At 66.8% G+C, this 26,938-nt stretch overlaps 4 protein-coding genes across 4 annotated transcripts in view; 2 read left to right on the top strand and 2 right to left on the bottom strand.

Annotated features, from left to right (window-relative positions):
- The first annotated feature begins 2,893 nt into the window (after positions 1–2,893).
- LOC128905119 (uncharacterized) overlaps positions 2,894–26,938 on the top strand; it is a 43,506-nt gene continuing 19,461 nt past the window's right edge. The window contains exons 1-17 of the mRNA XM_054190605.1: positions 2,894–2,989; positions 5,113–5,514; positions 5,610–5,736; positions 6,192–6,305; positions 7,525–7,635; positions 7,768–7,887; positions 8,026–8,746; positions 11,726–12,007; positions 19,092–19,159; positions 20,618–20,790; positions 21,461–21,661; positions 21,797–21,859; positions 23,284–23,682; positions 24,368–24,494; positions 25,916–25,979; positions 26,159–26,361; positions 26,592–26,702. Of these exons, the coding sequence (XP_054046580.1) occupies positions 2,966–2,989; positions 5,113–5,514; positions 5,610–5,736; positions 6,192–6,305; positions 7,525–7,635; positions 7,768–7,887; positions 8,026–8,746; positions 11,726–12,007; positions 19,092–19,159; positions 20,618–20,790; positions 21,461–21,661; positions 21,797–21,859; positions 23,284–23,682; positions 24,368–24,494; positions 25,916–25,979; positions 26,159–26,361; positions 26,592–26,702 (3,310 nt within the window). The 5' untranslated portion in view covers positions 2,894–2,965. The remainder of the gene's footprint in view (positions 2,990–5,112; positions 5,515–5,609; positions 5,737–6,191; positions 6,306–7,524; positions 7,636–7,767; positions 7,888–8,025; positions 8,747–11,725; positions 12,008–19,091; positions 19,160–20,617; positions 20,791–21,460; positions 21,662–21,796; positions 21,860–23,283; positions 23,683–24,367; positions 24,495–25,915; positions 25,980–26,158; positions 26,362–26,591; positions 26,703–26,938) is intronic.
- LOC128904784 (uncharacterized) lies at positions 10,375–16,829 on the bottom strand. The gene is made up of 4 exons (XM_054189492.1): positions 16,790–16,829; positions 14,379–15,013; positions 12,854–13,057; positions 10,375–12,297 (listed from the first exon to the last, which is right to left on the bottom strand). The coding sequence occupies exons 2-4, from the start codon at positions 14,914–14,916 to the stop codon at positions 11,270–11,272; spliced, it is 1,770 nt and encodes a 589-aa protein (XP_054045467.1). The 5' UTR covers positions 14,917–15,013; positions 16,790–16,829; the 3' UTR covers positions 10,375–11,269.
- Positions 19,906–22,749, bottom strand: ZNF589 (zinc finger protein 589). The gene is made up of 3 exons (XM_054189505.1): positions 22,421–22,749; positions 22,125–22,253; positions 19,906–22,010 (listed from the first exon to the last, which is right to left on the bottom strand). Exons 1-3 carry the CDS (start codon positions 22,452–22,454, stop codon positions 20,245–20,247), a joined length of 1,929 nt encoding a protein of 642 aa, XP_054045480.1. The 5' UTR covers positions 22,455–22,749; the 3' UTR covers positions 19,906–20,244.
- Positions 22,969–26,357, top strand: LOC128904800 (zinc finger protein 398-like). Its single transcript, XM_054189530.1, has 5 exons — positions 22,969–23,113; positions 23,284–23,682; positions 24,368–24,494; positions 26,023–26,093; positions 26,248–26,357. The coding sequence occupies exons 1-4, from the start codon at positions 23,090–23,092 to the stop codon at positions 26,043–26,045; spliced, it is 573 nt and encodes a 190-aa protein (XP_054045505.1). The 5' UTR covers positions 22,969–23,089; the 3' UTR covers positions 26,046–26,093; positions 26,248–26,357.

Here is a 26,938-nt window from a genome sequence, read left to right as displayed (position 1 = left end):
GGACACCGGGGGTCCCAGCAGCGCAGCCCAAGGCTGAGCGTGGGGAGACACCCCCATCCCCAGCCCCGTCGGGGGGTTGTCACCCTGGGGGGCTGAGCAGGGCGACCCGGGGTCTTTGGGCTCAGGGCTGGGGCTGATCCTGGAGCCGGGGCTGGGGCTGGGGCTGGGCCTGGTGCTGGTTCGGGTGGTGATGCTGGTGACGACGTCGATGCCAGTGTCGGTGTCAATACTGGTGGCGATGCCAGGGCTTGATGCTGGTGCCGATGCCAATACTGATACCAGCGCTGATACTGGTGCCAATGCTGATACTGGTGCCAATGCTGATACTGATACAGGCGCTGGGGCTTGGTGCTGGTGCCTGTACCGGTGCCGATACCGGTGCTGATGCTGATACCAATGCTGGGCTTGGTACCGGTGCTGGTGCCAGTGCCGATGCCAATGTGTGTGATGACACCATGCCAATGCCCATGCCCGTGTTGATACTGATGCCGTCGGTGCCAATGCCAGTGCCAGGGCTTGGTGCCAGTGCTGATGCCAACGCCGGTAACATTGCCAACACTGGTCCTGATGCTGATACCGGTGCTGGGGCTCGATTCCGGTGCTGGGGCTCGATTCCGGTGCTGGTGCCTCTGCCAATACCAATGTTCGTGCTGGTGCCAGTGCCAATACCAATGCCCATACTGATGCCAGCACGGTGCTGGTGCCCGTGCTAGAGTCGATACTGATGCCCATGCTTGTGCCAATGCCAGCACCAGGGTTTGGTGCCGATACCAATGCCAATACCAGCACTGACACCGGTGCTGGGGCTCAGTACTGGTGCTGGTGTCAGTGCTGGTGCTGATGCTGGTGCCAGTGCCAATACCAGTGCCCACGTTGACACCGGTGCCAGCGCCCATGCCTGTGCCGGTGTCAATACTGATGCCCCTGCCAATGCCAGTGCCAGGGCTTGGTGCTGGTGCCAACACCAATGCTGATACCAGTGCTGATACTGGTGTGGATGCTGATACCAGTGCTGGGGCTTGGTACCAGTGGCTGATGCTGGTGCCAGGGCTGATACCGATGCCCGTACTGACACCAGTTCTGATGCCCATGCCCATGCTAGTGTTGATACTGATGCCCATGCCAGTGCTGATGTCAGTGCCGATACCAGTGCCGACACTGGCGCTGATCATAGGATCATAGAATTGCCTGGGTTGGAAGGGACCTTTAAGACCACCCAGTCCAACCTGATGCTGATACTGGTCCTGGGGCTCAATACTGGTGCCAACGCTGGTGCCAGTGCCGATACCAATGCCCCTGATGACACTGGTGCCAATGCCCGTGCCTGTGTGGATACTGATGCCCATGCCGGTGACGATGCCAGGACTTCATGCCGATGCCAGTACCAGCACTGACACTGGTGCTGATACTGGTCCTGAGATACCACCAGTACTGGTACTGGTGCTGATGCTGGTACCGATGCCGATACCGATGCCCATGCTGACACTGGTGCTGATGCCCGTGCCAGTGCCCGCGCTGGTTCTGATGCCCATGCTGGTGCGGTGCCAATGCTGGTGCTAGTACTGATGCCCATGCCAGTGGCGGTGCCGGTACTTGATGCCCATGGCAGTGCTGGTGCCGATGCTGGTGCCGATGCTGGTGCCGGTACCAGTACTGGTGGCAGTGCCGGTGCCAATGCTAGTGCTTGTGCCGGTACTGATGCTGATGCCAGTGCCCATGGTGGTGCTGGTACTGATGCCCATGCCAGTGCCATTACTGACGCCCATGCCACTGCCAGTGCCAGTGCTGATGCTGGTGCCAATACCCGTGCTGTTGCTGGTACTGATGCCCATGCCGGTGCCGATGCCGGTGCCGGTACTGATGCTGTTGCCAGTGCTGATGCCCATGCCAGTGCCGGTGCCGATGCCAGTGCCGGTACTGATGCTGGTGCCGGTACAGATGCCCATGCCAGTGCCAGTGCCAGTGCCAATGCCGGTGCCGGTACTGATGCTGGTGCCAGTACAGATGCCCATGCCAGTGCCGGTGCCGGTGCCGGTGCCGATGCTGGTACTGATGCTGGTGCTGGTACGGATGCCCATGCCAGTGCCAGTGCTGGTGCCGATGCTGGTACTGATGCTGGTGCCGGTACAGATGCCCATGCCAGTGCCAGTGCCGGTGCCGATGCCGGTGCCGGTACTGATGCTGGTGCCAGTACAGATGCCCATGCCAGTGCCGGTGCCGATGCCGGTGCCGGTGCCGGTACTGATGCTGGTGCCAGTACAGATGCCCATGCCAGTGCCGGTGCCGGTGCCAATGCTGATGCCGGTACTGATGCTGGTGCCGGTACAGGTGCCCATGCCAGTGCCGGTGCCAGTGCCGGTGCCGATGCTGGTACTGATGCTGGTGCTGGTACGGATGCCCGTGCCGGTGCCGATGCTGGTACTGATGCTGGTGCTGGTACGGATGCCCATGCCAGTGCCAGTGCCGGTGCTGGTGCCGATGCTGGTACTGATGCTGGTGCCAGTACAGATGCCCATGCCAGTGCTGGTGCCGGTGCCAGTGCCGATGCTGGTACTGATGCTGGTGCTGGTACGGATGCCCATGCCGGTGCCGGTGCCGGTACTGATGCTGGCGCCGGTACGGATGCCGGTGCCGGTGCCTGTGCCGGTACTGACACCCGTGCCGGTGCCGGCGGCCCCGGTGCCGGTAGGCGGCAGTGCTCCGCGCTCGGCGCCGCTCGCTCCCCCCCGCCCGCCGCCGCCAAGCCCGGAGGTGGCGGATGCAATTCCCCGGCTGCCCCTGGCTCCTCGGAGGGGCGGCGGGGCCCGGCCCGCAGCGCGCAGCCACCGACAGCGGCCCCGGCCCCGGCTCCGCTCCCGGCCCCGGCCCCGGCGCGGCGGCGGGCGGCAGCGCGGCCCCGCTCCGCTCCGCGCCCTCCCCGCCGCGGCCCGCTCCCAGCCGGGGCCCGGCCCAGCACCGCGGGGCCATGGCCGAGTGGGCGCCCGCCCAGGTAAGAGCGGTCGGAGCCCTCCGGGGGGCACCGGCGCCGGCACCGGGGGAGGGGCGGCCCCGCTTCGGCCCCGCCGGCACCGGCCCGGACCCCCCACGCCGTCGGGACCCCCCCCCGCCACCCCCTGCGCCCGCCGGACCCCGCCGGACCCCGGGGACCCGACCCGGGCTGCCCCCGCGGTGTCCCCGTGCCACCGGCATGTGGCCGGGCACCGCTGACCCGGGGTGTCCCCGTGTCCCCCGGGATGTGACCAGGCACCTCCGACCCGGGGTGTCCCCATGCCACCGGGATGTGGCCGGGCACCTCTGACCCGGGATGTCCCTGGGCACCTCTGACCCGGGATGTCCCCACGTCCCCGGGATGTCCCTGGGCACCACTGACCCGGGATGTCCCTGTGCCCCCAGGATGTGACCAGGTACCTGTGGCCCGGGATGTCCCCATGTCCCTGGGATATGGCTGGGCACCGCTGACCTGGGATGTCCCTGGGCTCTTCTGACCCGGGATGTCCCCATGTCCCCAGGACGTGGCCGGGCACTGCTGACCCAGGGTGTCCCCGTGTCCCCCGGCATGTGACCAGGCACCTTGGACCCGGGGTGTCCCCGTGCCACCGGGATGTGGCCGGGCACCACTGACCCGGGATGTCCCCATGTCCCCCGGGATATGGCTGGGCACCTCTGACCTGGGACGTTGCCATGTCCCCCGGGATGTGACAAGGCACCTCTGACCCAGGGTGTCCCTGTGCCCCTGGGATGTGTCCGGGCACCGCTGAGCCAGGGTGTCCCTGGGTACCTCTGACCTGGCATGTCCCCATGTCCCTGGGATGTGGCCAGACACTTCTGATCCGGGATGTCCCTGGGCACCGCTGAGCCGGGATGTCCCCATGTCCCCGGGATGTGGCCTGGCCCTGCTGACCAGGGGTGTCCCCGTGATGTGACCAGGTACCTGTGACCCAGGATGTCCCCATGTCCCCGGGATGTGGCCAGACACCTCTGACCCGGGATGCCCATGTGTCACCAGGATGTCCCTGGGCACCTCTGACCTGGCGCGTCCCCATATGTCATGTATGTGGGCACTGCTGGCCCGGGATGTCCCCATGTCCCCAGGATGTGGCCGGGCACTGCTGACCCAGGGTGTCCCCGTGTCCCCGGGATGTGACCAGGCGCCTCCGATCTGGGGTGTCCCCATGCCCCCGGGATGTGGCCAGGAACCTCTGAGCCAGGGTGCCCATGTGTCACCAGGATGTTCCTGGGCACTTCTGACCCGGGACGTCCCCGGGATGTGACCAGGCACCTCCGACCTGGGGTGTCCCCGTGATCCCTGGATGTCCCCTTGTGTCACCAGGATGTCTCTGGGACTGACCTGGGATGTCCCCATGCCCCTGGGATGTGGCCGGGCACCGCTGACCCGGGATGCCCATGTGTCCCCAGGATGACCCTGGAGCACCTCTGACCCAGGATGTCCCCATGCTCTGGGATACCCGTGTGTCCCCAGGATGTTCTCAGGCACTTCTGACCCACGATGTCCCTGGGATGTGGCTGGGCACCTCTGACCTGGGATGTCCCAGTGTCCCTGGGATGTGGTTGGGCACCTCTGAGCCTGGATGTCCCCATGTCATCAGGATTCCCTGGTGCCCCAGGGACGTGGCAGGCCACTGCTGACCCGGGATGTCCCTGGGTACCTCTGACCCGGGATACCCGTGTGTCCCCAGGATGTGACAGGGCACCTCTGACCCAGGATGTCCCCGTGCCCCCAGGACGTCCTAGTGCCCCTGGGGTGCTCCGTGCAGGCTTCAGCCCCAGGGTGCCCCAGGCACCTCTGACCTGGGATTCACGTGTGTCCCCAGGATGTCCCCAGACATCCCTGATCCGGGCGGCCCGGTGCCTCCCTGGCACCATCCTCCACAGACCACTCCAGGGGCCAAATCCTGCCCGGCCGAGCCATTGGCACACGGCGGGCATGGTGGCGTCTGTAGGGCATGTCCCCACTGGTGCTGGGGCCAGTGGTGGCCAAAAGCTCCTGAACTGGGGGAAGCGATGCCTGCCGTGGGGCCGGGGCTCCGGGCATGACCCAAGGTTGGGGTTGACCATGGGCCCCCTCCCACCTGCGTCCTCCCCACGTCCCAGGTGCAGGAGTGGAACGTGGAAGCCCCCCACCTGATGCCGCTGCAGCCGCCGCTGCTGCCGGAGCGGGCGCACGTGCGGGAGGCGCAGCTCCACTCCGCCGAGGCTTCGCTCTGGACCGTGGTGGCCACGGTGCAGGCCATGGAGAGGAAGATCGACCTCCTCGCCACCCGCTTGCTCAGCCTGGAGGGTCGGTCCGGCACGGCCGAGAAGAAACTCCTGGACTGCGAGAAGACGACCATGGAGTTCGGGAACCAGCTGGAGAGCAAGTGGGCCGTGCTGGGCACCCTCATCCAGGAGTACGGGCTGCTCCAGCGGCGCCTGGAGAACGTGGAGAACCTCCTGAAGAACAGGAATTTCTGGGTGCTGCGGCTGCCCCCCGGCCCCCGGGGTGAGGTCCCCAAGGTAATGGCTCCCGGGGGGGCTGCGGGCCGGGCGGGGGGACCCTCCGCTCCTGTGGGGAGTGGTGCCGCTGAGCTGCCGGGGGCTTGTCCCTGCAGGTGCCGGTGACGTTTGTTGACATTGCCGTCTACTTCTCGGCGGAGGAGTGGAAGAATTTGGAGGAGTGGCAGAAAGAGCTGTACAATAACCTGGTGAAGGAGAACTATGAGTCTTTGCTCTCCCTGGGTAAACATCCCTTTTCGCCCCTTTCCCGGCAGGACGGGGTGATGGCCGCGTCTCCCCGGCGGGTCGCGGATGCGGGTGCCCTTGTCCTCCACCAGCGGACGGTGGGGGCACGCGCCGTGGCTCCGGGACCTCCCCTTTCGGAAGGAATCCGTGCAGGTCGTGTGGGATGACGTGCCGTGCCGGTGCCGCCGCGTGGGGCGACCAGTGCCACCCAGTCCCGGGGAGTGGGAGCGGGTCCTCATCCCCCAAAACGGGGAGCTGGAGCGGGTCCTCATCCCCCAGAATCAAGGGAACTGAGCATCTGCGCTGCACGGGCCTCCCGGCACGGAGATCCCGCCAAATTTAGGCAGTTTCTCCGCCAGGGGAGATGCCAGTGTGTCCCCTGCGCGTGACAGGGAGGGTCAGGCGGGCGCAGCCCCCCCCGCCGGTGCCAGCCCCGCTGTCTCCCCGCGCAGACGGTGCCATCTCCAGAAGCGAGGCGCAGCCCCGCGGCGAGCGCGGGGAGGGTCCCTGCGTCCCCGAGCAGAGGGAGATGGAGCAGAGGGAGCTGCCGCCGGACGCCTGCGCGGGTGAGGCACCGGCCGGGTCCCCCCCCGCCATCCCCGCTGCCTCCCACCTCGTGTTCCCCCCATCCCATTTCTCACCCCGGGGATGTCCCTCCTCCGTCCCAGACCCCCAGGACCCAAGTTTTCGAGCCCTGGCCAGACTCTGCGCCCCACTGCGTGAGAGGGGGCCACTGCGAGTGACCCCGGAAAATCCCCCAGGACTGATGTGCTGGGTCTTGGACATCCGTCACTGGGAGATCCATGTGTCCCCCACCGCCCCCACGTCACATCAGAGCCCATGGGCTGTCCCACAGTCACCCGTGCCCATTGGCTGTGCTGTTGTCACCCATCTCCATGGCCTGTGCCATGGTCATCCATCCCCACGGGCTCTCCCATGGTCACCTGTCCCCAAGGGCTGTTCCACGGTCACCCGTCCATCCCCATGGGCTGTCCCAAGGTGACTCAACTCCATGGGCTGTCCCAAAGTGACCCATCCCCAAGAGCTGTCCCAAGGTGACCCAGCTCCATGGGTTGTCACATGGTCACCCATCCCCATGGGCTGTCCCAAGGTGACCCATCCCCAAGAGCTGTCCCATGGTCACCCATCCCCACGGGCTGTCCCAAGGTGACCCAACTCCATGGGTTGTCGCATGGTCACCCATCCCCACAGGCTGTCCCAAGGTGACCCATCCCCAAGAGCTGTCCCATGGTCACCCATCCCCACGGGCTGTCCCAAGGTGACCCATCCCCAAGAGCTGTCCCATGGTCACCCATCCCCACAGGCTGTCCCAAGGTGACCCATCCCCAAGAGCTGTCCCATGGTCACCCATCCCCACAGGCTGTCCCAAGGTGACCCATCCCCAAGAGCTGTCCCATGGTCACCCATCCCCACAGGCTGTCCCAAGGTGACCCATCCCCAAGAGCTGTCCCATGGTCACCCATCCCCATGGGCTGTCCCAAGGTGACCCATCCCCATGGGTCGTTCTAAGGGGACCCATTCCTATGGGCTGTCCCATGACCACCCATCCCCATGAGCTGTCCCAAGGGGACCTGTCCCCATGGGCTGTCCCACGGTCACCCGTCCCTACATCTGTGGGGGTGTTTGATGCCCCGTAACTGCTGTGGGACGGGGATGTCCCGCATGGCCGGAGCCTGGGGGTCCCACCCCCCTGAGGCGCGTCGGCCGCGGGGTCGCGGTGGGCAGCCGCAGCCTGGCGCCGGCCAAGTCTCTCCTTGTGAACAGAGTCGCTGATCTCCACCTCCGACATCCTGTCCCGGATCAAGCAGGAGGTGGCCTTTGTCGGGGAGCAGCAGTTCCCGGAGGAGCGGGGGATGCCGGCGGACCCCTGCGCAGGTGAGTCCGGGGCCGTGCCCGCGCACCCTCCGGCTGCCCAATGCTGGGGGAGGCCCCCCCCCAGGCCCACCCGGTGCAGGATGCGGCCCCCCCCCTCCTCGGCTGAGTCCCCGTCCCTGTCCTTCCCTGCAGGCGCGGACGCCCTGATCACGGCGCACGACTTCTTGTCATGGATCAAGCAGGAGGAAGAGCCTTGCGTCCGCGAGCCCTGGGAGCTGCCGGAGAGGGAGATGCTGACGGGTCCCGGTCCCGGTGAGCGATGCTGAGCCCGGCTTTGCAGGGCTGGGACGGGGCTGGGGGGGTAAAAGCACCCACCCAGGGTGGGCTGCGGCTCGGGGACATCCCCGGTCCCCCGGGATGCGTTGACAGGAGTCTTTCCCTCCCCTGCAGCCGGCGAGGGGCTGCTGGTGAAGACGGAGGAGCGGTGCCCCCACGCTGAGCCCCCCGAGGAGGTGGGTTTGCCGGGTGGCTCCGGGGAGCTGCTCTTCCCCAGCGCCGGTTTCGGGAGCCCCGAGGGACAGGCGGCGGCGACAACGGCGGCGGTGGCTTTGCCGGCACAGCACAGACTGGGCAAAGCCCCAGGCGCGGAGCCGGGGCCCGAGGCGACGGGGGTCCCCACCGCCACGCCGGGACCCGCCGAGGAGCGTCCGCACGGCTGCGCCGAGTGCGGGAAGAGCTTCAGCGGGAAGAAGAGCCTGCGGATCCACCAGCGGAGCCACGCGGCCGAGCGCCCCTACCCCTGCGCCGAGTGCGGCAAGAGCTTCAACTGCCACTCGGGGCTGGTGCGGCACCAGATGATCCACCGCGGCGAGCGGCCCTACAAGTGCGCCGAGTGCGGCAAGTGCTACAGCCGCAAGGAGCACCTGCAGAACCACCAGCGGCTGCACACCGGCGAGCGGCCCTTCGCCTGTGCCGCCTGCGGCAAGAGCTTCATCCGCAAGCAGAACCTGCTCAAGCACCAGCGCATCCACACCGGCGAAAGGCCCTACCAGTGCCCGGCCTGTGGCCGCAGCTTCCGCTACAAGGAATCCCTCAAGGATCACCAGCGGATCCACGGGGCCGAGGCGGGACCCCCCCCGCTGCCCCCACCCGGCATCATGCCCCCCGGGGACTAGGGGACGCCCCGCCGTGGACTGACACCCCCCCGGCTCCCGGGGACGGGGGCAGGCGCCGGCCACGCAGCTTCCTACCAAATACAGGCGCCCGGACGGGGCCGGGGGGCACGGGGAGACCCCGGGGGGGGGGGGGGGGGGGGGGCCATGCACCCCCAGATCCCCCCACCCGGGGTCGGCCCCCACCATGGATGGACACTCTTTGGCCCCCCCCCCAACACCGCTCCCCCCCCACCCCCACCCCCAGACAATCTCGCTGCACAGGATGGGGAGCAGCCCCCCACCCCATGCCGCGTCCCGTCCCCCCCCGCCGCCACCGCCCCCCGCCTGCCGCTCTGCTCCCCTGCCCCCACTGCTTATTTTTACTGCCCCCCCCCCCCACACCCAGCCCCACGCCGTCCCGCTCTGTACAGTGCTTTGGGGGTGTAGTTTTGTATGGACGATGCGATACGGAATAAAGTCATGCTGGGCTGCAGCGCCTTGGCCCCCCCCCTCCCCGGGTCCCACAGGGTCCCCCCCCCCCCCCCACCTTCAGTGCCTGAAGGGGCTTATAAGAGAGCTGGGGACAGACTTTTAGCCGAGCATGTAGCAATAGGACGGGGAGGGGGGGCTCGGTTTTACACTGACAGAGGGGAGATTGAGATGAAATATTGGGAGGAAATTGTTGGCTGTGAGGGGGGTGAGCCCCTGGGCCAGGTTGCCCAGAGAAGCTGTGGCTGCCCCATCCCTGGAGGGGTTCAAGGGCAGGTTGGCCGGGGCTTGGAGCAACCTGGGCTGGTGGGAGGTGTCCCTGCCCAGGGCAGGGGGTGGCACTGGGTGGCCTTTAAGGTCCCTTCCCACCCAAACCCTTCTGTTACCTCCTCCGTGTCCTGCCTTCATTTAAACCAGCCAAACCCACCCCCCCCCCCCCCCGCCACCATCACCGAACCAGTCCCAGCTCCCTCCTACCCTTGATTTGGGGCTATAAGTTAGTTTACCCATCTTTTTCAACCACAGCCCCTTCCCCAGGCACCCCTGAGATGGTTGTCACCGTCCCGTCCCCCCCCCCGAGGGAGATGGTCACCCTGGGAGGCCCCGAGCGGAGCCGGTGACCCGGAAAGTGCCACGTCTGGCGACACTTTGCCCAGTAGCTGCTGCCCCGCGGCTGGCACTGGCGGTGCTGTCCCACCGTCCCATCCCAGCCGGGAGCTGCCACCGAGCAGGGAGGTGGCCGCGGGTCCCCCCGTGCTGCCATTTGGGGGAGGGTGGGACGGACACCAGCTCAGGGTGGGCTTTTCGGCTGTGCTGTCCCCCCAGCGTGGGCTGCAGCCTGAAGAGGAGGGAGGGGGTGGGGGGCCGGAGCTCCCTAGGGACGCTGCCGGGGGACACGGCCCAGTGCCGCAGGACACTGCACGCTCCCCAAGGGACCCTGCATGATGCAAAGGACACTGCACACCCCCTGGGGACAGGACCCGAGACTACTGGGCTCCCCAAAATGAGCTTGGGGTCGTTTGCCCCACGGGCTTGCCCGGTACGGGCTGCGCGGGGCAAGCCCGTGGGGCAAACGACCCCCATATCGCAATATCGTACCCAGTCGGCATCACGGGGCGCTGCGTGTCAGCGACACCGGGGATTTCAGCGGGGAAGGAACCACGGATCAGCAGCATGACGCAGCAGGCGAGCGGCGTTTGGCACAAGCGAGCAGGGACCGGGGTGGCGGAGGAGGCTCCCCGAGGCTACGTGGGGTGCCAGGAGGAGGAAGGACCCACGACCCACGCAGGGGAGGGGACCAGGGTCTTGTCGCCCGTGCCAGCGCCACAGTGGGCATCGCTGCCGGCTCGTCAGGTCGAGGGGAGCATGGCTTCGGCGAGGTGGCACGCGAAGGCTCACGCGGGGACAGCAGGTCCCCCTCGCCCTGGATTCCACACGCCAGAGACGGCTTTTCTGTTTTTTTTGGGGATTCTTTTTTTTGTTTTTTTTCCTTTTTTAACAGAAGTTTATGGTTATATGCAAATTAGGTCATTAAATGATTTGCATAAAATGTTCGCACATCAGCGACTAAGTGTTCCTAACTCCCCACCCCCCCAAAAGGTAGTAATCCTACTCGACTAGCGCTGTCACACGGGCCCCACTGACGCCCCTGCGCGCGCGCGCATGGGGGCTCCCCGCCGGCTCACGCGTGCCCTGCAGGCAGAGAGGCAACGGCCGTGGGTGCAGGCGGGCCTCCCGGCCGCTCGCACGCCTTACACACGTGTGTGTAACGCCACCATCTTCCCTGGGGCGTGGGCGGGTGCCCGGCGCGCTCCCAGCGCACGGCAAGCACGCGCAGGGCCGGCTGCCTGCATCCCCTTGTACCTTCCCTGCGCTCGGAGGCGCCAATATCGCCGGCAGCCGCACGCTCGCGACCCAGGCAGCTCCCACGCACACCGTTCCCCTACGCACGCGCCATTCTGTCCGAGGCCGGGCACCCACCGCGCGGCCGGAGCCCCGGGAGGGCCGCAGGCACACCATGTCCTTTCGCGGGACAGCGTCCCTGCCCGTCCCTAGCTGTTGGTGAGGAAGAGTCGTCTGTGTCTGGAGGCAGAGCCGCGCGGCCGTCCCCGACGCCGGCCCCGGCCACGGTTTCCGAAGGGGCTTCGGCTGGGCACGGTGGTCTCTCCCCAGCTGGGGGTCCCGGCCTGGGGCTCGGGGAAGGTGGGCTCGGCTTTGGGCTGCTCAAGCAGCGGGCTGGGGTCCGGCCGGGGCTCGGCTGGCGGTGCCTGGCTCTGCCGGGCGCTGGCCCGTTCCTGGCGCAGGTAGCGCAGCTCGTCGCGGATGTCCGTCAGGACGCCGAGCAGGCGAAACTGGAGCTCGCGGTCACGGGCCCTCTCCTCGCGCTGGGTGGCCCGTTCCTCCTGCCACATGGCCAACTCCTGGTGGTACAGCTGGTCCCACTGCTCCTCCAGGTCCAGCAGGTGATGGATGTTAGTCCTCCAGCTCTCCCGCCGGTCTTCCCGCAGGCGGGAGCAGCCCAGGCCGCGCGGGGGGCCGGGGGCAGCGGGGGCGTCCCCCGGGGGGGAGGCGGAGGAGGGCAGCGATTCCTCGGTCAGGGCACCATGCAGCGGGGAGCGGGCCGGGGGCTCCTCCTCCGCCGTCGGCTTCTCCCAGGTGGGACCCATCAGTACCCTGGGCAAAGCGCCCATCTCCGGGCCCGGGCCCCCCGCCTGCTCCTCGGGGTGCGAGGAGTCGAGCCCGCGGGCCATGGGGGGCAGGTCGGACACCCCCTCGTGGCCCCAGTCCGAGTGAGCGTCCACGGGGTTGAGAGGGTCCTCGGGCAGGGAGGTGACAGAGCCCTGGGAGCTGCAGCGGCGGATCAGCATGGCTTGTCGGGACAGTTTCATGTCTTCCTCTGAAGACATGGCGGCCTCGGGCCCGGGCTGCATCCCCACGGCCCCGCCGTGGCCCCTTTCCACCTCCCGGCCTTCCCGTTCCTCCTCCTCTGACATGGAGGCATAGGAGACGAGGGACTCGTTTCGCAGGGATGGGGAAATGGCTGACATGTCCGGGGTCCGCAGCTCCGGTCCCGACTCAGCTGGAAGAGAAGAAAAGCCGTCCGGTGAGCCCCAGCCGCTGTCCCGGTCCCCTGCCCCTCCCCAACACATGGATGTCCCCCTCACGGACATCCCTGCGGGACACAGAAGAAACAACGTGCCCCGTCTGTGCAGCCCTAGCTCCTGCCTGCTTCGCACGCCCCTCTGTCCCCCCCGCAGCAAGTTCCCCATGCTCCTGCATGACGCAGGGACGGCAGCAGCCTTTGCCTTCCCTTGGGTTTGCCACCTTCTGCCACCGAACAACCCTTGATGGTTACGAAACTGTGCTCTGGATTCCACATTACGCATCCGCAGCCCTTCGGGACTCCCAGACCAGGAGACAATCTCACAGGCTGGGCAGGCGCAGGGAAGCATCACGGATTGGGGTGTCCCCCGCAGTGTCACCCCCAGTACCGTGCCAAGGGCTGCACCCAGCCCTGCCGGGACCAGGCTCTCGGTGCAAACCACCACCGCAACCTTTTACCGGCTGCCATGCTCCCAGGGGATCTCCATCCATCCCTCCGCCACCTAAATCCCCGCCGCAGCCTGTCCCCTTACCCGAACTGCTCTGTCCTTCCCCTCGGCTGTACTCGCAGATGACAGAGGGGTCGGGGCTCTGCACCGCCAGCCGGGGCACCGCGGAGCCCTCCACGTCCGGCAGGGACGAGGGCTGCCCGTTGGTGTCGATGTAGATACTGGGGTGGCTGACGCCGGGCTGCAGGTGCATGAAGGACTGCTTGGTCGCGCCCGGGAAGAACAGATCTGCGGGACACAGAGAATCCAGCCTCAGCCGCTGCGACAACAGCACCGGCGGCTCACATGCTCCGGTGGAAGGGTGGCTGGGGCTCCCTAGGAGAAGGGTCCGCGGGACTCAGCAGGGCAGCGATGCTGCGTGGGGGTTGCACCGAGGTGCAGAAGCTCCTCCTGCAAGGCCAGCCCACATAATCGCTCGCCCTCAACCCCCCAGGACTGTCCTGAACTCACCCAGCCCCAAGAGGGCTGGCATCCCCTAAATGTCCCACAAGGAATTCTTCCTCCAGCCCAGAGACCTTCTGCTCTGCAGCAAGTCAGGCGTCTGGTGAAACAAGACCCACAGCGCCCACCCGTCCCCAGTGAGACCTGACGGGTCTGGGCTGAAATCAAAGAGCAGAGCAAGGAGCAGGAACGACTATCCCTGGTGTCCTCTGGGGACACAAAGAAGCCAGACACATTCCCTTTCTGGAAATTAAAGGGCTGGGGAGCTATTTGCCTCCTGGTCAGCTACAAAGCCCAGCTGGGGTGTATCCACAGGCCCAGCCCAGCATTGCTGCAAGACCGATGTTGGATCTTTCGCCAACGTCTTCCCCCGGAGCATCTCTTGGGCATTTGAGCTAAAGAGGCATTATCCAAGAGCAGGACCGGCTCTGCAGGACGCGGAGACACAGGTTTGCTCTGCAGGGGTCAAAGGCACAGCCCCATCGAGAAGGCACAGCCCACCCAGGGACCCGTCGGCTCCCCCCCGGCAACGCACGGCACCCCGGTGTGAGACACTGCAGCGTGATTCCGCACTGAAGGAGCTGCTCCTGCTCCCTCTGACCTCAGCTAACCAGGTGGGACACCAACCACGGAAGGAAGGGGGGAAATAAAATCCCATCCCGTCTTTTACCGGCTGCCTTTAGACGGTATCCAGCAAGGCCAGGCACTGGATCAAATTAAAGAAAAAAACATAACCAAAAAGGCCTGGTCCCACAAAGTTTAAGGTGTTCCTGTTGATCCCAGGTTATTTCCATGGTGGATTTTTAATTCCAGCGCACGTAGTTTCCAACCCTGGTGGTTTGCTACTCAGATACGACAGGACCGCGGCGCTGCCGGATGCTGCGATCCCGACACAAACCGCATACGAGAGCAAAACCCCAAGGTCTCCTTCCATGATCCACGCCGCGATGGCTAGCACAGAACGCAAACGCTCGGCAGACCCAGGAGCTCGGGGGGACCTCAGCCTGGTGACGTGACCAGGCCGGACATCACTTGGAGAGCGCAGGTGGGGACAGGCAGCACGGGGACTCTGCTACTCCAACTCTCCCAGAGAAACACCACGACTGACCTGGGTCCAAGATGATTTCGGGTTCCGAGTCGTGGCTGGCCTGCAAGAAGGTGGAAGCCACCATCTTCTCCAGGGGTGTGAGGCGTGGCTTGTGGAGCGGCCCGCCGGCGCGGTTCATGGGCAGGTGCTTCTTGGAGGTGATCTTTTTCTTGACGTCCAACCGCAGGTCGCGCCACTTGTGCTTGAGGTCGTCGATGGAGCGTTCGGTGTAGCCCAGGAAGTTGACGCGGCTTTGGATTTGGGTCCAGAGCTGCTTCCGCCGCACGGGGTGAGCCCGCAGGGCTTCAGACCCATACAGGGCGCTGAAATGCCGGACCACATTCCAGACCAGCGTCTCAGTCTCGTCATTGGAGAAGTTGGCCTTCCTCTTCCGGCCAGACGCTGGCATCGCCTGCGAGGCTGCGGCAGAGGTGGAAGGGGCACAATTGAACCTCGGTCCCCACTCCTCTCTGTCAGCTCCTGGGGGGAACATGGGGCTGCGGGAGCCCGAGGGAGCCGCGGAGGAGGGAGCCGAAGCAAGAGCCCCCGAGGCATCCATGGCAGGGGAGGCTTGGGCCGGGGAGGATCTAAAGAGCCGCTTCGGCACACCACGCGGCAGGGGGGCACCTCATCCCCTCGCCCCAGCTCGAGAGCACCTGGGAGGGGAGAAAAGGAAAGGGCAGCGGTGGGTGGCGGCAGTGCGGGCTGACGGCGAGGGCCCCCGGCCCTCTCCAACCAGAGGCACCCGGGGACCCCCAGCCAGCTACCACGGGGGCCGCGGAGAGGGTCGTGGTCACGGTGCGCGCATTGGAACTGCGGCGAGGGCCACAGCACACACCTCGGGGCCATGGCAAGTGCCGTGGGGCCAGGCTGAGGTGAGGGCCTCCTAGCCACGTTGGCAGTGATGGGGAGTGCCTCTGGCCGCATGGCAAGCGCCCCAGGAGCCACAGCAACAACTTCAGGGCTACGGCCATCGCCTCTGGGCCACAGTGAGCACCACAGCAAGGACCTTGGCCATGGTCAGCACCTCAGGTCCACAGCTAGGACCTTGGTGATGGCAAGGACCTCAGCACCGTGGCAAGAGACACAGCACCAGGGCTGCAGCACAAGGCCTCAGGGCCACGGTGAAGGCCTTGGCCATGGTGTTCAGGTTCCCAGCAAGGGCCTCAGGGCCATGACACAGACCTCGGCCACAGCACAGGTCATGGGGCTGTGGCAAAGGCCTTGGTCATGGTGAGCATCTGAAGGCCACAGTGAAGCCCCTGGCCATGATGCAGGCCTTGGCAAGGGTCTTGGCCATGGCGAGACCCTCAGGGCCCCAGCGAGCACCTCAGGTTCCTGGTGAGGACCTTGGGCCATGGTGAAGACCATGGCCATGGTAAGCGCTTCAAGGCTGTGATGAAGACCTTGGCAAAGGCTTTGGCCATGGTGAAGACTCAAGCTCCTACTGAGAGCCTTGGAACCATGGCAAAGACCATGGCCATGGCAAGTGCTTCAAGGCAATGGTGAAGGCCTTGGCCATGGTGAACACCTCAAGTTTACATTGAAGACCCTGGGGCCATGGCAAAGACCATGGCCGTGGTGAGTGCTTCAAGGCCATGGCGAAAGCCTTGGCTATGGTGAACACCTCAAGCTTCCACTGAAGGCCTTGGAGCCATGGCAAAGGCCGTGGAAAAAAGCCTTGGCCATGGTGAACACCTCAAGCTCTCACAAAGGCCTTCGGGCCATAGCAAAGACTATGCCAAGTGCTTCAAGACCATGGCGAAGACCTTGGCCATGGTGAACACCTCAAGGTCCTGGTAAGGGCCTTAGGGCCATGGCGAAGAACTTGGCGAAGGCCTTGGCCATGGTGAAGACCTCAAGCTCCCACGGTGAATGCCATGGCCCCAGGAACTGCCTCAAGGCCCCAGCGAAGACCCTGGCCACGGTGAGCACCTGACGGCCACGTCATGGACCCCGGCAAGGCTCTCGCCCGCGGCGCACCCCAAGTGCCACGGCGCAGGCCTTGTCCCCGCCGACCCCCCTCAGCCCCCCAGCACCACGGCAGAGCCCTCGGCCACCCCCAGCATCCCCAGGCCCCACCAAGACCCCTCCAGCGGCCACCTCACGGCCTCGGCTGAGCACCTCGGACCCCCACCCACCCCCCTCCCCGCTGCGACGGCCTCTCCCCCCCTCAGCGGTGCCCCGGGACGGGGCGGGGAGGCGGGGGGGCAAACCGTTACCGGCTTCCCCCCCCCAGGGCATGGCCGGGGCCTTCAGCGGGCGGCTTTTGTTCGCGCTTCCGCCGGGCACCGGGGACAAAGGGGTCGGTGCCTGCCCCCGGGGAGGAGGGGGGGGGGCCGGGGGGCAAGCACCGGCCCCGGCCGCAGGCCTTTTCTCCCCCCCCCCCCAACCCCTTCAACACCCCCCGGGGGCAGGGCGGCGGCGCCTACCTGTGCCGGGACGGGCGTGTGAAGGGGTGGGGGGGGGGGGGGGGAAGGGGGGGGAAGGGGGAAAGGGGAAGGGGGGGGGGGGGAAAAGCGGGGACCGGCGGCGGCGGGGCCGGGTTGGGATGGTTGGGGGAGGGGGGGGAGGGGGAGGGGGAGGGGGGGGGCTCAGGTCCAGCGGCGGCGGCGGCGGCGGGGTAATGGCTCCCGCCTCGGCGGAACTCGCCTTCATTTCCTCCGCCTCCGAGCGGCGGCGGCGCGGCGCGGCGCGGGGCCCTGCGCGCGCCCGCCCCAGGGCGCCCCCCTGGCGGCACCGCCGCGGAGCAGCGGCGCGGAGCGGGAGTTGCGGGGGGCGGGGAGGGGGGGGGGGGGCGGGAAACACGCGTACACACCCCCCCACACCCCCCCACACACACGCCCCCACCCGGGGGGGTGCATCCCGGTGGGCACAGCCCTGCGCACCCCGGCGCTGCGACCCCCGTGGTTGCGCATCCCCCGTGGGACGCTCCCCCCCCCCCCCCCCCCGCTGCACCCCGGCCCTGCACCCCCCGTGATTATGCATCCCCGTGGGGACATACACACACACAACCCCCCCCCCCCCCACGCTGCACCCCGGCCCTGCACACACCCCCCCGGGCCCTGCGTGCACCCCCGTGATTGTGCATCCCCCTGGGAACCCCCCTAACCCTGGTGCACCCCGGCCCTGCACACACACACACACCCCCCCCCCGGGTGCTGCATGCACCCCTGTGATTGTGTATCCCCGTGGGGATGCCCCAACCCCGGTGCAACCCGGCTCTGCACCCCCCCCCCGGGGCCCTGTGTGCACCCCCGTGGGGGTGCATCCCCGTGGGGACACCCCCCCCACCAACACCAGGTGCTGCATGCACCCACCCGTGGGGTCCACCCCCTTCCTGTGCACCCCGATGCCCCCCCCGCCGTTACTCACTGTCTCTGCCCCCCCCCCGCCGAGGGAGCCCCGGTGCACCCCCGTGGGTGTCCATCCCCGCGGGGACACCCCCCCCCCCCGGTGCACCCCGACCCTCCACCCCGCCAGTCTCTGTGTGCACCCCGTGGGGGTGCATCCCGGTGGGGACCCCCCCCCCAATCCTGGCGCAACCGGGCCTTGCACCCCCCCTGGGTGCTGTGTGCACCCCCGTGGGGACACACACACCCTCCTCGGTGCACCCTGGCCCTGCACCCCCCCCCCCCCGGACACTACTTGCACCCCCGTGATTGTGCATCCCTGTGGGCATCCCCCTGGTGCACCCCATCCCTGCACCCCCGCGTGTCCCTGCACCCCCGTGTGCCATGCACCCCAAGGCCCCCCCCCAGCATTCACTGCCCTTGCACCCCGTCACTGTGCATCCCCCTGGGTGCTGCCCTGCGCCCCCCTGGGTGCCCCTTGCACCCCCTTCCTTGCCACCCACCCCAATGCTGCCCTCCCCCCGGTACCCACTGTCCCTGCACCCCCGGGGGAGCCCCCAGCACCCTCGTGATTGTGCATCCCGGTGGGCACTTTCCCGTGCCCCCCTCCCCCTGCCAGTTGTCCCTTGCACCCCCCTTCCTTTGGGCCCTGATGCCCCCCCGCCCCCAGCGCTCACTGTCTCTGCGCTCCACGGGGAGCCCCGCGTACCCCTGGGGTTGTGCGTCCCTGTGGGCACCCCCCCCCCGGTGCACCCCGTCCCTGCGTGTCCCTGCACCCCCGTGTACCCATTGCACCCCGATGCCCCCCCCGCGGTACTCTGTCCCTGCGCCCCGCCCCTCCCCCCCCCCCAGGTGCTGCGTGCCACCCCCATGATGGTGCATCCCCAGTCGGTAGCCCCCGTGCAGCCTGTCCCACGGACCCCCCCCAGCCCACCCTGTCCCCTGCACCTACATCGATAACTCCCCGTGCATCCTGCGGCCCGGGGGGGGGGCCTTTGTACCCCATGTCCCACGCACCCTGACTGGCAGCTGGCTGCACCCCCCCCCCCCCTGCATCCCGGGGGTGCCCCCTTCACCCCAACAGACCCCTGGGTGCCCCTCGCACACACCACTGTCCCAGCGGGCACCCCGATGGGTCCCCTGCCCTGGACACCGGGATGGACCCCTGCTTTGGACCCCCCCAATGGACATCCCCCCCTGCGCACCGCAATGGACCCCCTGCCCTGGACACCCCAATGGACCCCCCACCCTGGACACCCCAATCGCCCTCCACCCTGGACACCCTGATCGCTCCCCACACCCTGCATACCCTGATGGCCCCCCCAAACCTGGACACCCCAATGCCCCCCCCCCCACTCTGGACACCCCAATTGCCCCCCAGCCTGGACACCCCAATGGAGCCCCCCACCCTGGACATCCCAACGAGCACCCCTTGGGTGTCCTACCCAGGTGTGTCCCAACAGGTACCTCCTGCCCAAAATCCCCCATGACCCCCCATCCTGGCTTCCCCTCCACTGGGGTGGCTGCAGACCACCCTTGGGTGCCACAGTGCTGTGGGGACACGCCTGTCCCCACCATGGGGGGGGGGGGGGGGTGGCCCCCAGCTGCCCCTGGTCCTCCGTGCACACACGGGGGTGGGGTCCGTCCCCATGCCCCGTCCCGTCTCAGGGACCCCAGTGCAGCGGGGTCACCAGGGCAGGGACAGGGTGCCCCAGGGTGCCCACACGGTCCCACATACACGGGGAGGGGGCTGCGCAGGGGACCCCCGGGTGCACATGGGTTGTCAGCCAGGTCCCCGCTGCCCGCGGGTGCTGCCCATGGCCCTGTCACCCGGGTGGGGACAGCAGGCGTTGGGGTGCTGTGGGGGCCCAGGAGCGGCCACGGTGTCACCGGGCCACGGGGTGCGTGTCCTCAGGCCAGGGTGAGGGAGGGGAAGGGGAGGTTTGGGGTGGCCCCGCAGCCCCGGGGGGGAGTGCGGGGGCTCTGCCCGGCTCATGGCAGGGCTTGAAGTGACGTTAAAATATGACAATCGCCACCCACACTGCGCTTTGCTGAATTCCGCCTTTTTAATGCCTGCCGCAAACCTCCGGGCACCACGTGGTGACAGCAGCCGGTGGCACCCGGTCCCCCCGAGCCCCCACGGGGAGCCACTGCCCCCAGCACGGGGCACCCCACATCCCCCCCCAGCAAACACAACCACCCCACTCAGGGCAAATCCCCACAGGGTCAGTCCACAACGGCTCCCGCTGCCTGCAGAAGCCACCCCGTGGGAGAAGGTTTTGGCAGCGGGTTCGTGTCCCCGGCGCTGCCACCGCCAGCCCCCGGCACTGCCCCAACAGGTGACATCCAAAGCGTGGTGGGTCCACAGCCCCCACCGGGCACCTGCTTTGCCCCTGCGCCACACGGACCCACAGCAAACCCCACGGCACAACTCAGCTGGCACCGCTGCAGGGGATGGTGGCCAGGCCAGTCCGGTGACAACCCCGATGAGCTCTGGTCCCCGGCACGGGTGTGAGCGGGTCTGGCTGCTCCGCTCACTGCTTGGGAGGGGTGTCCCCCACGAGGGCTCGCCCGGCGCTGGCCGACACCATGTGCAACACGTCCTCCAGCTCATAGAAGGCTTGGAAGAGGTCCGGCGAGGTGGCCCGGCACTCCAGATACCGCCGCAGCGTGGCCAGGCTCCCCCAGACCTCCCGCTCCGAGGGACAGGGCTGCACCAGCTCTCCTGCGTCCTCGCCTTCCGATGTCCCCTCATCCCCGTCCGCCGGCTCCCCGTTGCGTTCCAGCTCCTCCTGGCCGAGCAGGCTGGACGCTGGGGTGAGGGCTGAGGCCTTGGCACCGGCGTCAGGGCTGAAGCCGGCGGCACGGAAGCAGCCGGCGATGAGCCCCGGGCGCACGTCGCCCCAGGCTTGCGCCAGCATGTGCAGGGCATCCAGGAGGGTCGGCTGCCCCGCGCCACGCTCCGCCGGCAGCCACCTCAGCAACCGGCGCCGGTAGTGGCCCTTGAGGTCGTTGGCGATGCCGCGGTCCAAGGTGGTGGCTGGCGGGACGAAGACCATCCTGACGTTGGAGAGCTGGAGGTAGGGGTGCGCCTCGTGCTTGGTGAGGAGGAGGAGGACGTTCTTCCCCTGTCGCCGCATCCCCTCGTTGAACTCTCGCAGCCACTCGGTGAAGAGGGGGGCTGTCACGCCGGCCAGGCTGCCGGCGCGGTAGCTCCAGGGCATCTGCCCCAGGTTGACACCCTGAAGGCAGCGGGGCCGGGGGCTCTCCCCCACCGCCCGCAGCGGGGCCTTCTCCGAGCCGTCGGCGTTGGTGCAGAGCAGGAGCGTCAGCTGGTCACTGGCGCTCTCGCCCTTACCAGGGCAGCCGGTTGGGAGGAGGACCCGCGTTTCCCCGCAGACATAGATCTCAGAGGGCGCGTAGCTGCGGAGGAGGCCGGGCAGCACCACGCTGGCCCAGCGCTCGGCCGTGGGCTGCTCCGCGTCCCCTTTCTCTGCCGGCGGCTTCTTGAAGGCCAGGTTGTGGCGAGCCCCGAAGCGTGCCAGCCAGCCGCCGCTGGGCTCCGGGTCGGGCCGGCCCAGCGCCTCGGCGAGGTGTTTGGCTTTGAGATGGAGGAGGGAACCGGTGCCGGGCAGGTCAGCAGCGTGGGTGCCCTCCACCCAGCGCAGTAGGGCGGCCTCGAGGGCCGCGTCCTTCCCCTCCCGCTTGCGTTTGCGCTCCGGGTCGCCGTTGCGGTGCCACTCGCTCAAGATCCGCTCCTTGTTCTTGATGATGCGGCAGATCTGGGGTTGCGACACCCCGAAGCGCTTAGCCAGCTCGCTCTGCGACACCTTGGGGCCCTCCAGCATCTCCAGGACGCGCACTTTCTCCGTCAGTGACAGCTCCTTCCGCTCCTTTCGGGGGGCCGCCGGTCCCCCCTCCGCCATCCCCAGGGAGCGGCTGGGGCAGGGAGTGGGGCGGCAGGGGCTGCCCACCACCCCCAGCCCCACTGGCTCGGCAAAGCCTCTGCCACAGCGGCCGCAGGCATAGCCGCGCTCTCTGCCGTGCGCCAGCCGGTGCCGCACCAGGTCCGGTTTCTGCCCGAAGCCGCGGCCGCACTCGGCGCACTCAAGCGGTGGCTCTGCCGAGCGGCGGCAGCGGCTCTCGAAGGTGGGTGGCGGGGCGATGAACCCCCCGTTACTGGCATCGGGATTCGGTTCTGGCTCGGGGACGCCACAGTAGCTGCAGCCGGGGCCGGTGTGGCAGGACGGGGGGGATGCAGGCGGCGGGGACACCCCTTCCTCACTCTTCACCTCCGTCCCTGCGGAGACAGGAGTGCGTTGGGGAGCCACCCCCTCACCGGGGATCCCAGGGGCCTGAGCCCTCCGGTTCGGTGGGATCCCCCATGCCCCGGTCCCACCTGTGTCCCGCTTACCCTGGGAGGGGCCGGTGGGTGCCACACGTGGCTGGGGGCTCCGGTGCTCCCCGTAGCGCCCCGCCACCGCCGCCGCCGTCTCCCCTCGCTCCACCTCAGCCAGGATGTCGGGTTTGGTGATGCCGTAACCTGTCGCGGAGATAAGAAGAGGGACGGCCGGTGATGCCGCTGCACGGCAGCCCGTTGTGACGAGGCTGGGCTGCTCCCGCCAACCGCCGGTGCCACAGGTGCCACTGGCCTCGCTGGTGGCCAGGCCACGACCGGGGCTGGTGCCGGGCTGGACCCGCATCCCTCACCCAGGGCAACGGGACGCTCACGGTCCTCCTTCATGGCACCGGGCCGGTCCTCGGGGGATGCGGCGGCTGCTCCCGGTGCTGCTCCCGGTGCCGGTGCCGCTCCCGGCGAGGCCTCACCTGCGGCGCGGGGACGGCGGCGGTTGAACGATGCGCCGCACCGGGATGACGGCGCACGGCGGGGCCGGGAGAAAGGGGAGACGGGGCGGCGGCGGGGCCGGCTGTGGATGCCGGGCGGGCGGTACCGGGCACGACCGAGCCCCGGTGGGCCCCGTCCCCGGGCCGGGCCCTGTCCCCTCCCGTCCGGTGGGTCCCGGTGCCTCGGCGGCCACGCCCCCTCCCCGCACCACCCCGCGCCGGGCGCCCCCGCCTCGCTATTGGCCGGCCGCCAGCCGATTGGCAGCGCCACCGCCCAATCAGCACCGGGGCCGGCGGCGTTTGCACGGTCCGCCCGCCGCTAGGTGGCGCTGCGCCGCCGCCGCCGCCCCCCCCTTCCCCCGCCCCCCCCCCGGCAACTGCTGCCCCGCCGCCAGCTCCCAGCGTGCCCCGCGCTCTCGGCATGGCCGCTCTGCCCCGCCGCTGCTGAGGAGCCGTCGGGCCCGCTCCCTTCCGCCGCCGCCCGCTTCCCTTCCGCCGCCGCACCCCCCTTCGCCCGCCGCGACCCGCAGGGCCATGGCCGACTGGGCCCCCGCTCAGGTAAGCGCTGCCGGCTCCCCCCCGCGCCGGCCGACGCCCCCTGTCCGGGCCCCGTCTCCCCGTTCCCTGGCGGCGGCGGTGGTGCGGGCCCGGCCCGGCCGCTCACGGAGCCCCGTTCAGCCCCTCGCTCGGAGCCCACGGCGCGGTCTGTGTGTGTGTCCCCCCCGCAGGAGCTGGAGTGGGAGATGGAGTCTCAGGAGCTGGCCCTGGAGCAGCCCTTGGTCGCCCCGGAGCAGGGCCCCGCCGGGGAGGCCGAGCTGCCGGCCGCCGAGATCTCCCTGACGCTGGTCACCGAGATCCAGGCCGTGGACAGGAAGGTGGACGCCCAGGCCGCCCAGCTGATGAACCTGGAGGGGAGGATGAGGATGGCGGAGACCAAGCTGATCGGTTGCGAGAAGACGGCGGTGGAGTTCGGGAACCAGCTGGAGAGCAAGTGGACCGCGCTGGGCACCCTCATCCAGGAGTACGGGCAGCTACAGAAGAGGCTGGAGAACATGGAGAACCTGCTGAAGAACAGGAACTTCTGGATCCTGCGGCTGCCCCCGGGGGCGAAGGGGGAGGTCCCCAAGGTAACGGTCCTCTGCTCCATCTTTGAAACCGGGTTGTTCCATTCGTATTCCGCGCTTGCAGCCCCGTTTCAGGGCAGCTGCAGTGCTGAGCGGGACACGGAGCTTCCCTGCAGCGGTGTCTTTCCTTTAGCACTCAGTGGGAAGCATCGGCACAGGTCCCTTTGCATTAATTACACATAATTAAAACACCGCTTGTTATCTTTGCGTGATCCTCGCCAAAATGCATCGGGATCACAAACCGCTTAGCATGGCCGGAGCCGTCTTTGAGTCACGCAAAATTGTGTGGCTCGGCCCCCTGGTGCCTGGCAGGTTTGGTAACGTCTCTCCAGTTCCTCTTCAGAGGCAATTGCAGCAAAACTGCCTCAAAAACGAAGTGGGAAGAGAGGCTGTGTTGGGCACCATGTATGAGACGTCACCCGCAGCGCGAGGAGGCTGAGCAGGGGACAGGTTGCAGGCGGGTGACGAGGGAAAACCCCGACGCGTGCCTTGCAGCCAGGGGTGAAGCTGCCTGAGGCAGGCAGGGGGGCCGAGCGAGGTGCACGGGAAGGAGCAGGCGTGGCTCTGTGGGACTGTCCTGTGCCGTGCTTGAGGAGTTTGAATGAGAAAACGTCCCCGGATGTTTTCATAGAATCATAGAATGTGTTGGGTCGGAAAACATCTGAGAGCGCGATGCTTCTAATTGCAGGTCCCCGTGGCGTTCAACGATGCTTCGTTTAACTTCTCTGAGGAGGAGTGGAAGAGCTTGAACGAGTGGCAGAAGGAGCTTTACAGGCATATCATGAAAGGCAACTATGAGGCCGTCATCTCGATGGGTAAAGACAAGCTGGGGTTTCCTCTGAGGCTTCTGATGTGCCAGGTTTTCCCGGGGCCTGGTGGATAGAAGCGCTGCTGTACCTGGCGGGATCGGGGAGGGTGGATGTTGTGCCGGTCTGGGAACTTTCGGCAGCAGCCCTGGCTATTAGGTCAGCCCTCACCGGTTTGGTTTAGCGTTGGATGGACGTCCCCAGCATCGCTGCAGTGACCACGTCTCCCTGATGGTCTCTGTGGCCGGTAGGAGCCGAACGAGCGCCTGGGTTGTGAGGAGGGGAATCGAGAGGAGCCTCAAGCCAAGTAAAGACGGGGGAGAGGGGAGTTTCTTTGCCACGCAAAGGTCCACACATCCACTGCGCTGGGTGCATCAGCCCGCTCGCCGCTTAGGGCAGCAGAGGGGTGTCCTGCCTCTGAGGTTCCTTCCAGCCCTTTCTGTGGGTGGTCAGTCCTTTAGCTGCAGAGCCTTTCGTAAGGGAGGAGAGCAAGGCTTGTCAGCCGCTTGGTGTTCTGTCTGACTCCAGCCTCAGCCCAGGGAACGATTCTTGCGCAAGCTGTTGCAGTATCTGTTCCTGTAGTGCAGGGTAGAGCTGGGGAGAAGCAGCGGGCAGAGGCAGGCTCTGCCTTCCACTTTCCCCTCCAGCGGCTCAGGGCGGCACGTTCAGGGCTAAACGAACGTGCTCTGCTCGCTCTTTCCAGTCCTGGCTGCGAGGATTCCCTCTGGGGGACGCGTTGCCTTCACAAGCATCTACGTGTGTTCTGAGAAATGACCTTGCCTTGCCTGGACGTCTGTGTGCAGTGGGTGGGAGGGCAGACGCAGTCCCTGGCAGATAGACATCTCCCTGTGCTGAGGCCACTGGTGTGGCTCACCTGCCACCTGGCTGTCCAACCCTGGCCAATCCAGGCCTTTTATCCTTTTTTTTTCTCCTTTCTTCCTTTATTTTTTTTTTGGACAGAGGTCTTCCGCAGTCCCTGTGTGCAAGGGAAAAAGGTGAAGGATAAAAACTGCTCCTCTTTCTCCTGTTTAAAAACCAATCCTGCGTCCTATGCTAGAGGCGTGGGAGCGTAGCGGTCCTACTGAAGGGGATCTGTGGATCTGAGCCTGGAGCTTAGAAAAATGTATCTGTGCTTCATCTGAAGGTTTCCTTTGAGTAATGAGGTTTAGGGGTTTGGCCCTCGTATAAGGCAAACGGATCCACTAGGGCAGCGGTGGAAATTAATACCCAGAGGCTCACACTTATTTGGAAATGAAGTTTTCCGCTCTCCACCCTAGGAGAGATTGTGATTGTCCCCTTTCCCCCACCAAAATCCGCAAGCAGCCTGTGACTCGGACGAGTAGGATGGAGCGGTCCTGGCTGGAGGGAACCGCATGGGGAGGGCACTTCCCCTGCTGCCGCTGGCTGACAGCCCTGGTGCTGTCCCCGAGCTGAAGTCCCCATTGTAATGGATCCGCGGACCTTAGCAGAGAGGAGAAGAAAGGAAGCCCGGAGGTAAGCACAGATGCATTTTCTTATTCTCCTCCTCACGCTGCAGGCTGGGAGGTGCTCCTCACCTGAGCAGAGTGTGCTCCTGCAGTCCGCTCATGTTCCCAGGGCCCAGACAAGGTGAGCGGTGCAGATGTGTGAGAGCATCTTCCTAAGCCTCTCTTTCCGTTACCCGTCATCCCCAGCAGCGAAGGAAGGTTGGTGGGCGAAGGTGTGAGAGTCTCTCTCCCCTGCGAGGGCAAAGGAGACGTCCTGATCCTCTTTTTACGTGCAGATGCTGCCATTTCGAAGCCTGACCTCCTGTCACGGATTGAGCAAGGAGAGGATCCCAACGCGGAGGATCAGGATGACTCTGAGGGAGGAGAAACCCCTACAGATCCCAGCACCGGTGAGCCATAAGGTTCCTAGGACACAGTGGGGAGGTGGAAAGCAGACACGTGGCTGCCAGCGCCCCCCCGGCCCCTGCTGTTGAGTTTTGCCAGCTCTGTCCTTGGGGACGGCGGTGATTTTGCTTTTCCTATCGGCTCTTATCCAATGTGGCCATCTCTCCTGAAACCCTCTGTAAAGCAGCTGGGAGGTGTGAGCGTCAACTCCTGTCGTTCTTTCTCCTATGCACAGAGTTTTCCTTTCCTGGTCCGGATGACAGCTCGTGGAGTAAATACGAAGAGACTCTGGCTGAAAGCCACGAGGGCTCTGAAGAAGAGGAAAGCATGGAGGTTCCTAGTACATGTGAGTTAGAAGCGCAGAGCTTCGCCGAGCGCTGTGCAGAGGGGGAGACAGAGGCGGGCTCAGGCTTTTGGCACTTGCCGGGGTGCCAAGATTGCCCGGGGTGAGATCCTGCCTTCGCCGTGGTCTCTGCCAGGCTTGCCTCAAGGGCCAGCGTGGGAGCTGGATGGCAGCCGAGGCAGATGGAGAGCACACGTGCAGAAGAAGCTGCAGTACGTGAGCAGCGGGCTGTAAAAGCA

This window comes from Rissa tridactyla, chromosome 2 (genome assembly GCF_028500815.1).
Source record: "Rissa tridactyla isolate bRisTri1 chromosome 2, bRisTri1.patW.cur.20221130, whole genome shotgun sequence".
NCBI classification, from domain to species: domain Eukaryota; kingdom Metazoa; phylum Chordata; class Aves; order Charadriiformes; family Laridae; genus Rissa; species Rissa tridactyla.
Note: the sequence above shows the minus strand (reverse complement) of the source record. Positions and strands in the feature narration are given on the sequence as shown.

Coding starts and splice junctions, on each gene's coding strand:
- LOC128904784 (XM_054189492.1), bottom strand. CDS start 14,916: ATGGATGCCTCGGGGGCTCTTGCTTCGGCTCCCTCCTCCGCGGCTCCC. Junction 13,058..14,378: donor CGAAATCATCTTGGACCCAG/GTCAGTCGTGGT, acceptor TGTGTCCCGCAG/ATCTGTTCTTCCCGGGCGCG. Junction 12,298..12,853: donor GGAAGGACAGAGCAGTTCGG/GTAAGGGGACAG, acceptor CTTCTCTTCCAG/CTGAGTCGGGACCGGAGCTG.
- ZNF589 (XM_054189505.1), bottom strand. CDS start 22,454: ATGAAGGAGGACCGTGAGCGTCCCGTTGCCCTGG. Junction 22,254..22,420: donor TGAGCGTCCCGTTGCCCTGG/GTGAGGGATGCG, acceptor TCTCCGCGACAG/GTTACGGCATCACCAAACCC. Junction 22,011..22,124: donor ACCCACCGGCCCCTCCCAGG/GTAAGCGGGACA, acceptor CTGTCTCCGCAG/GGACGGAGGTGAAGAGTGAG.
- LOC128904800 (XM_054189530.1), top strand. CDS start 23,090: ATGGCCGACTGGGCCCCCGCTCAG. Junction 23,683..24,367: donor CGAAGGGGGAGGTCCCCAAG/GTAACGGTCCTC, acceptor TTCTAATTGCAG/GTCCCCGTGGCGTTCAACGA. Junction 24,495..26,022: donor TGAGGCCGTCATCTCGATGG/GTAAAGACAAGC, acceptor CTCACGCTGCAG/GCTGGGAGGTGCTCCTCACC.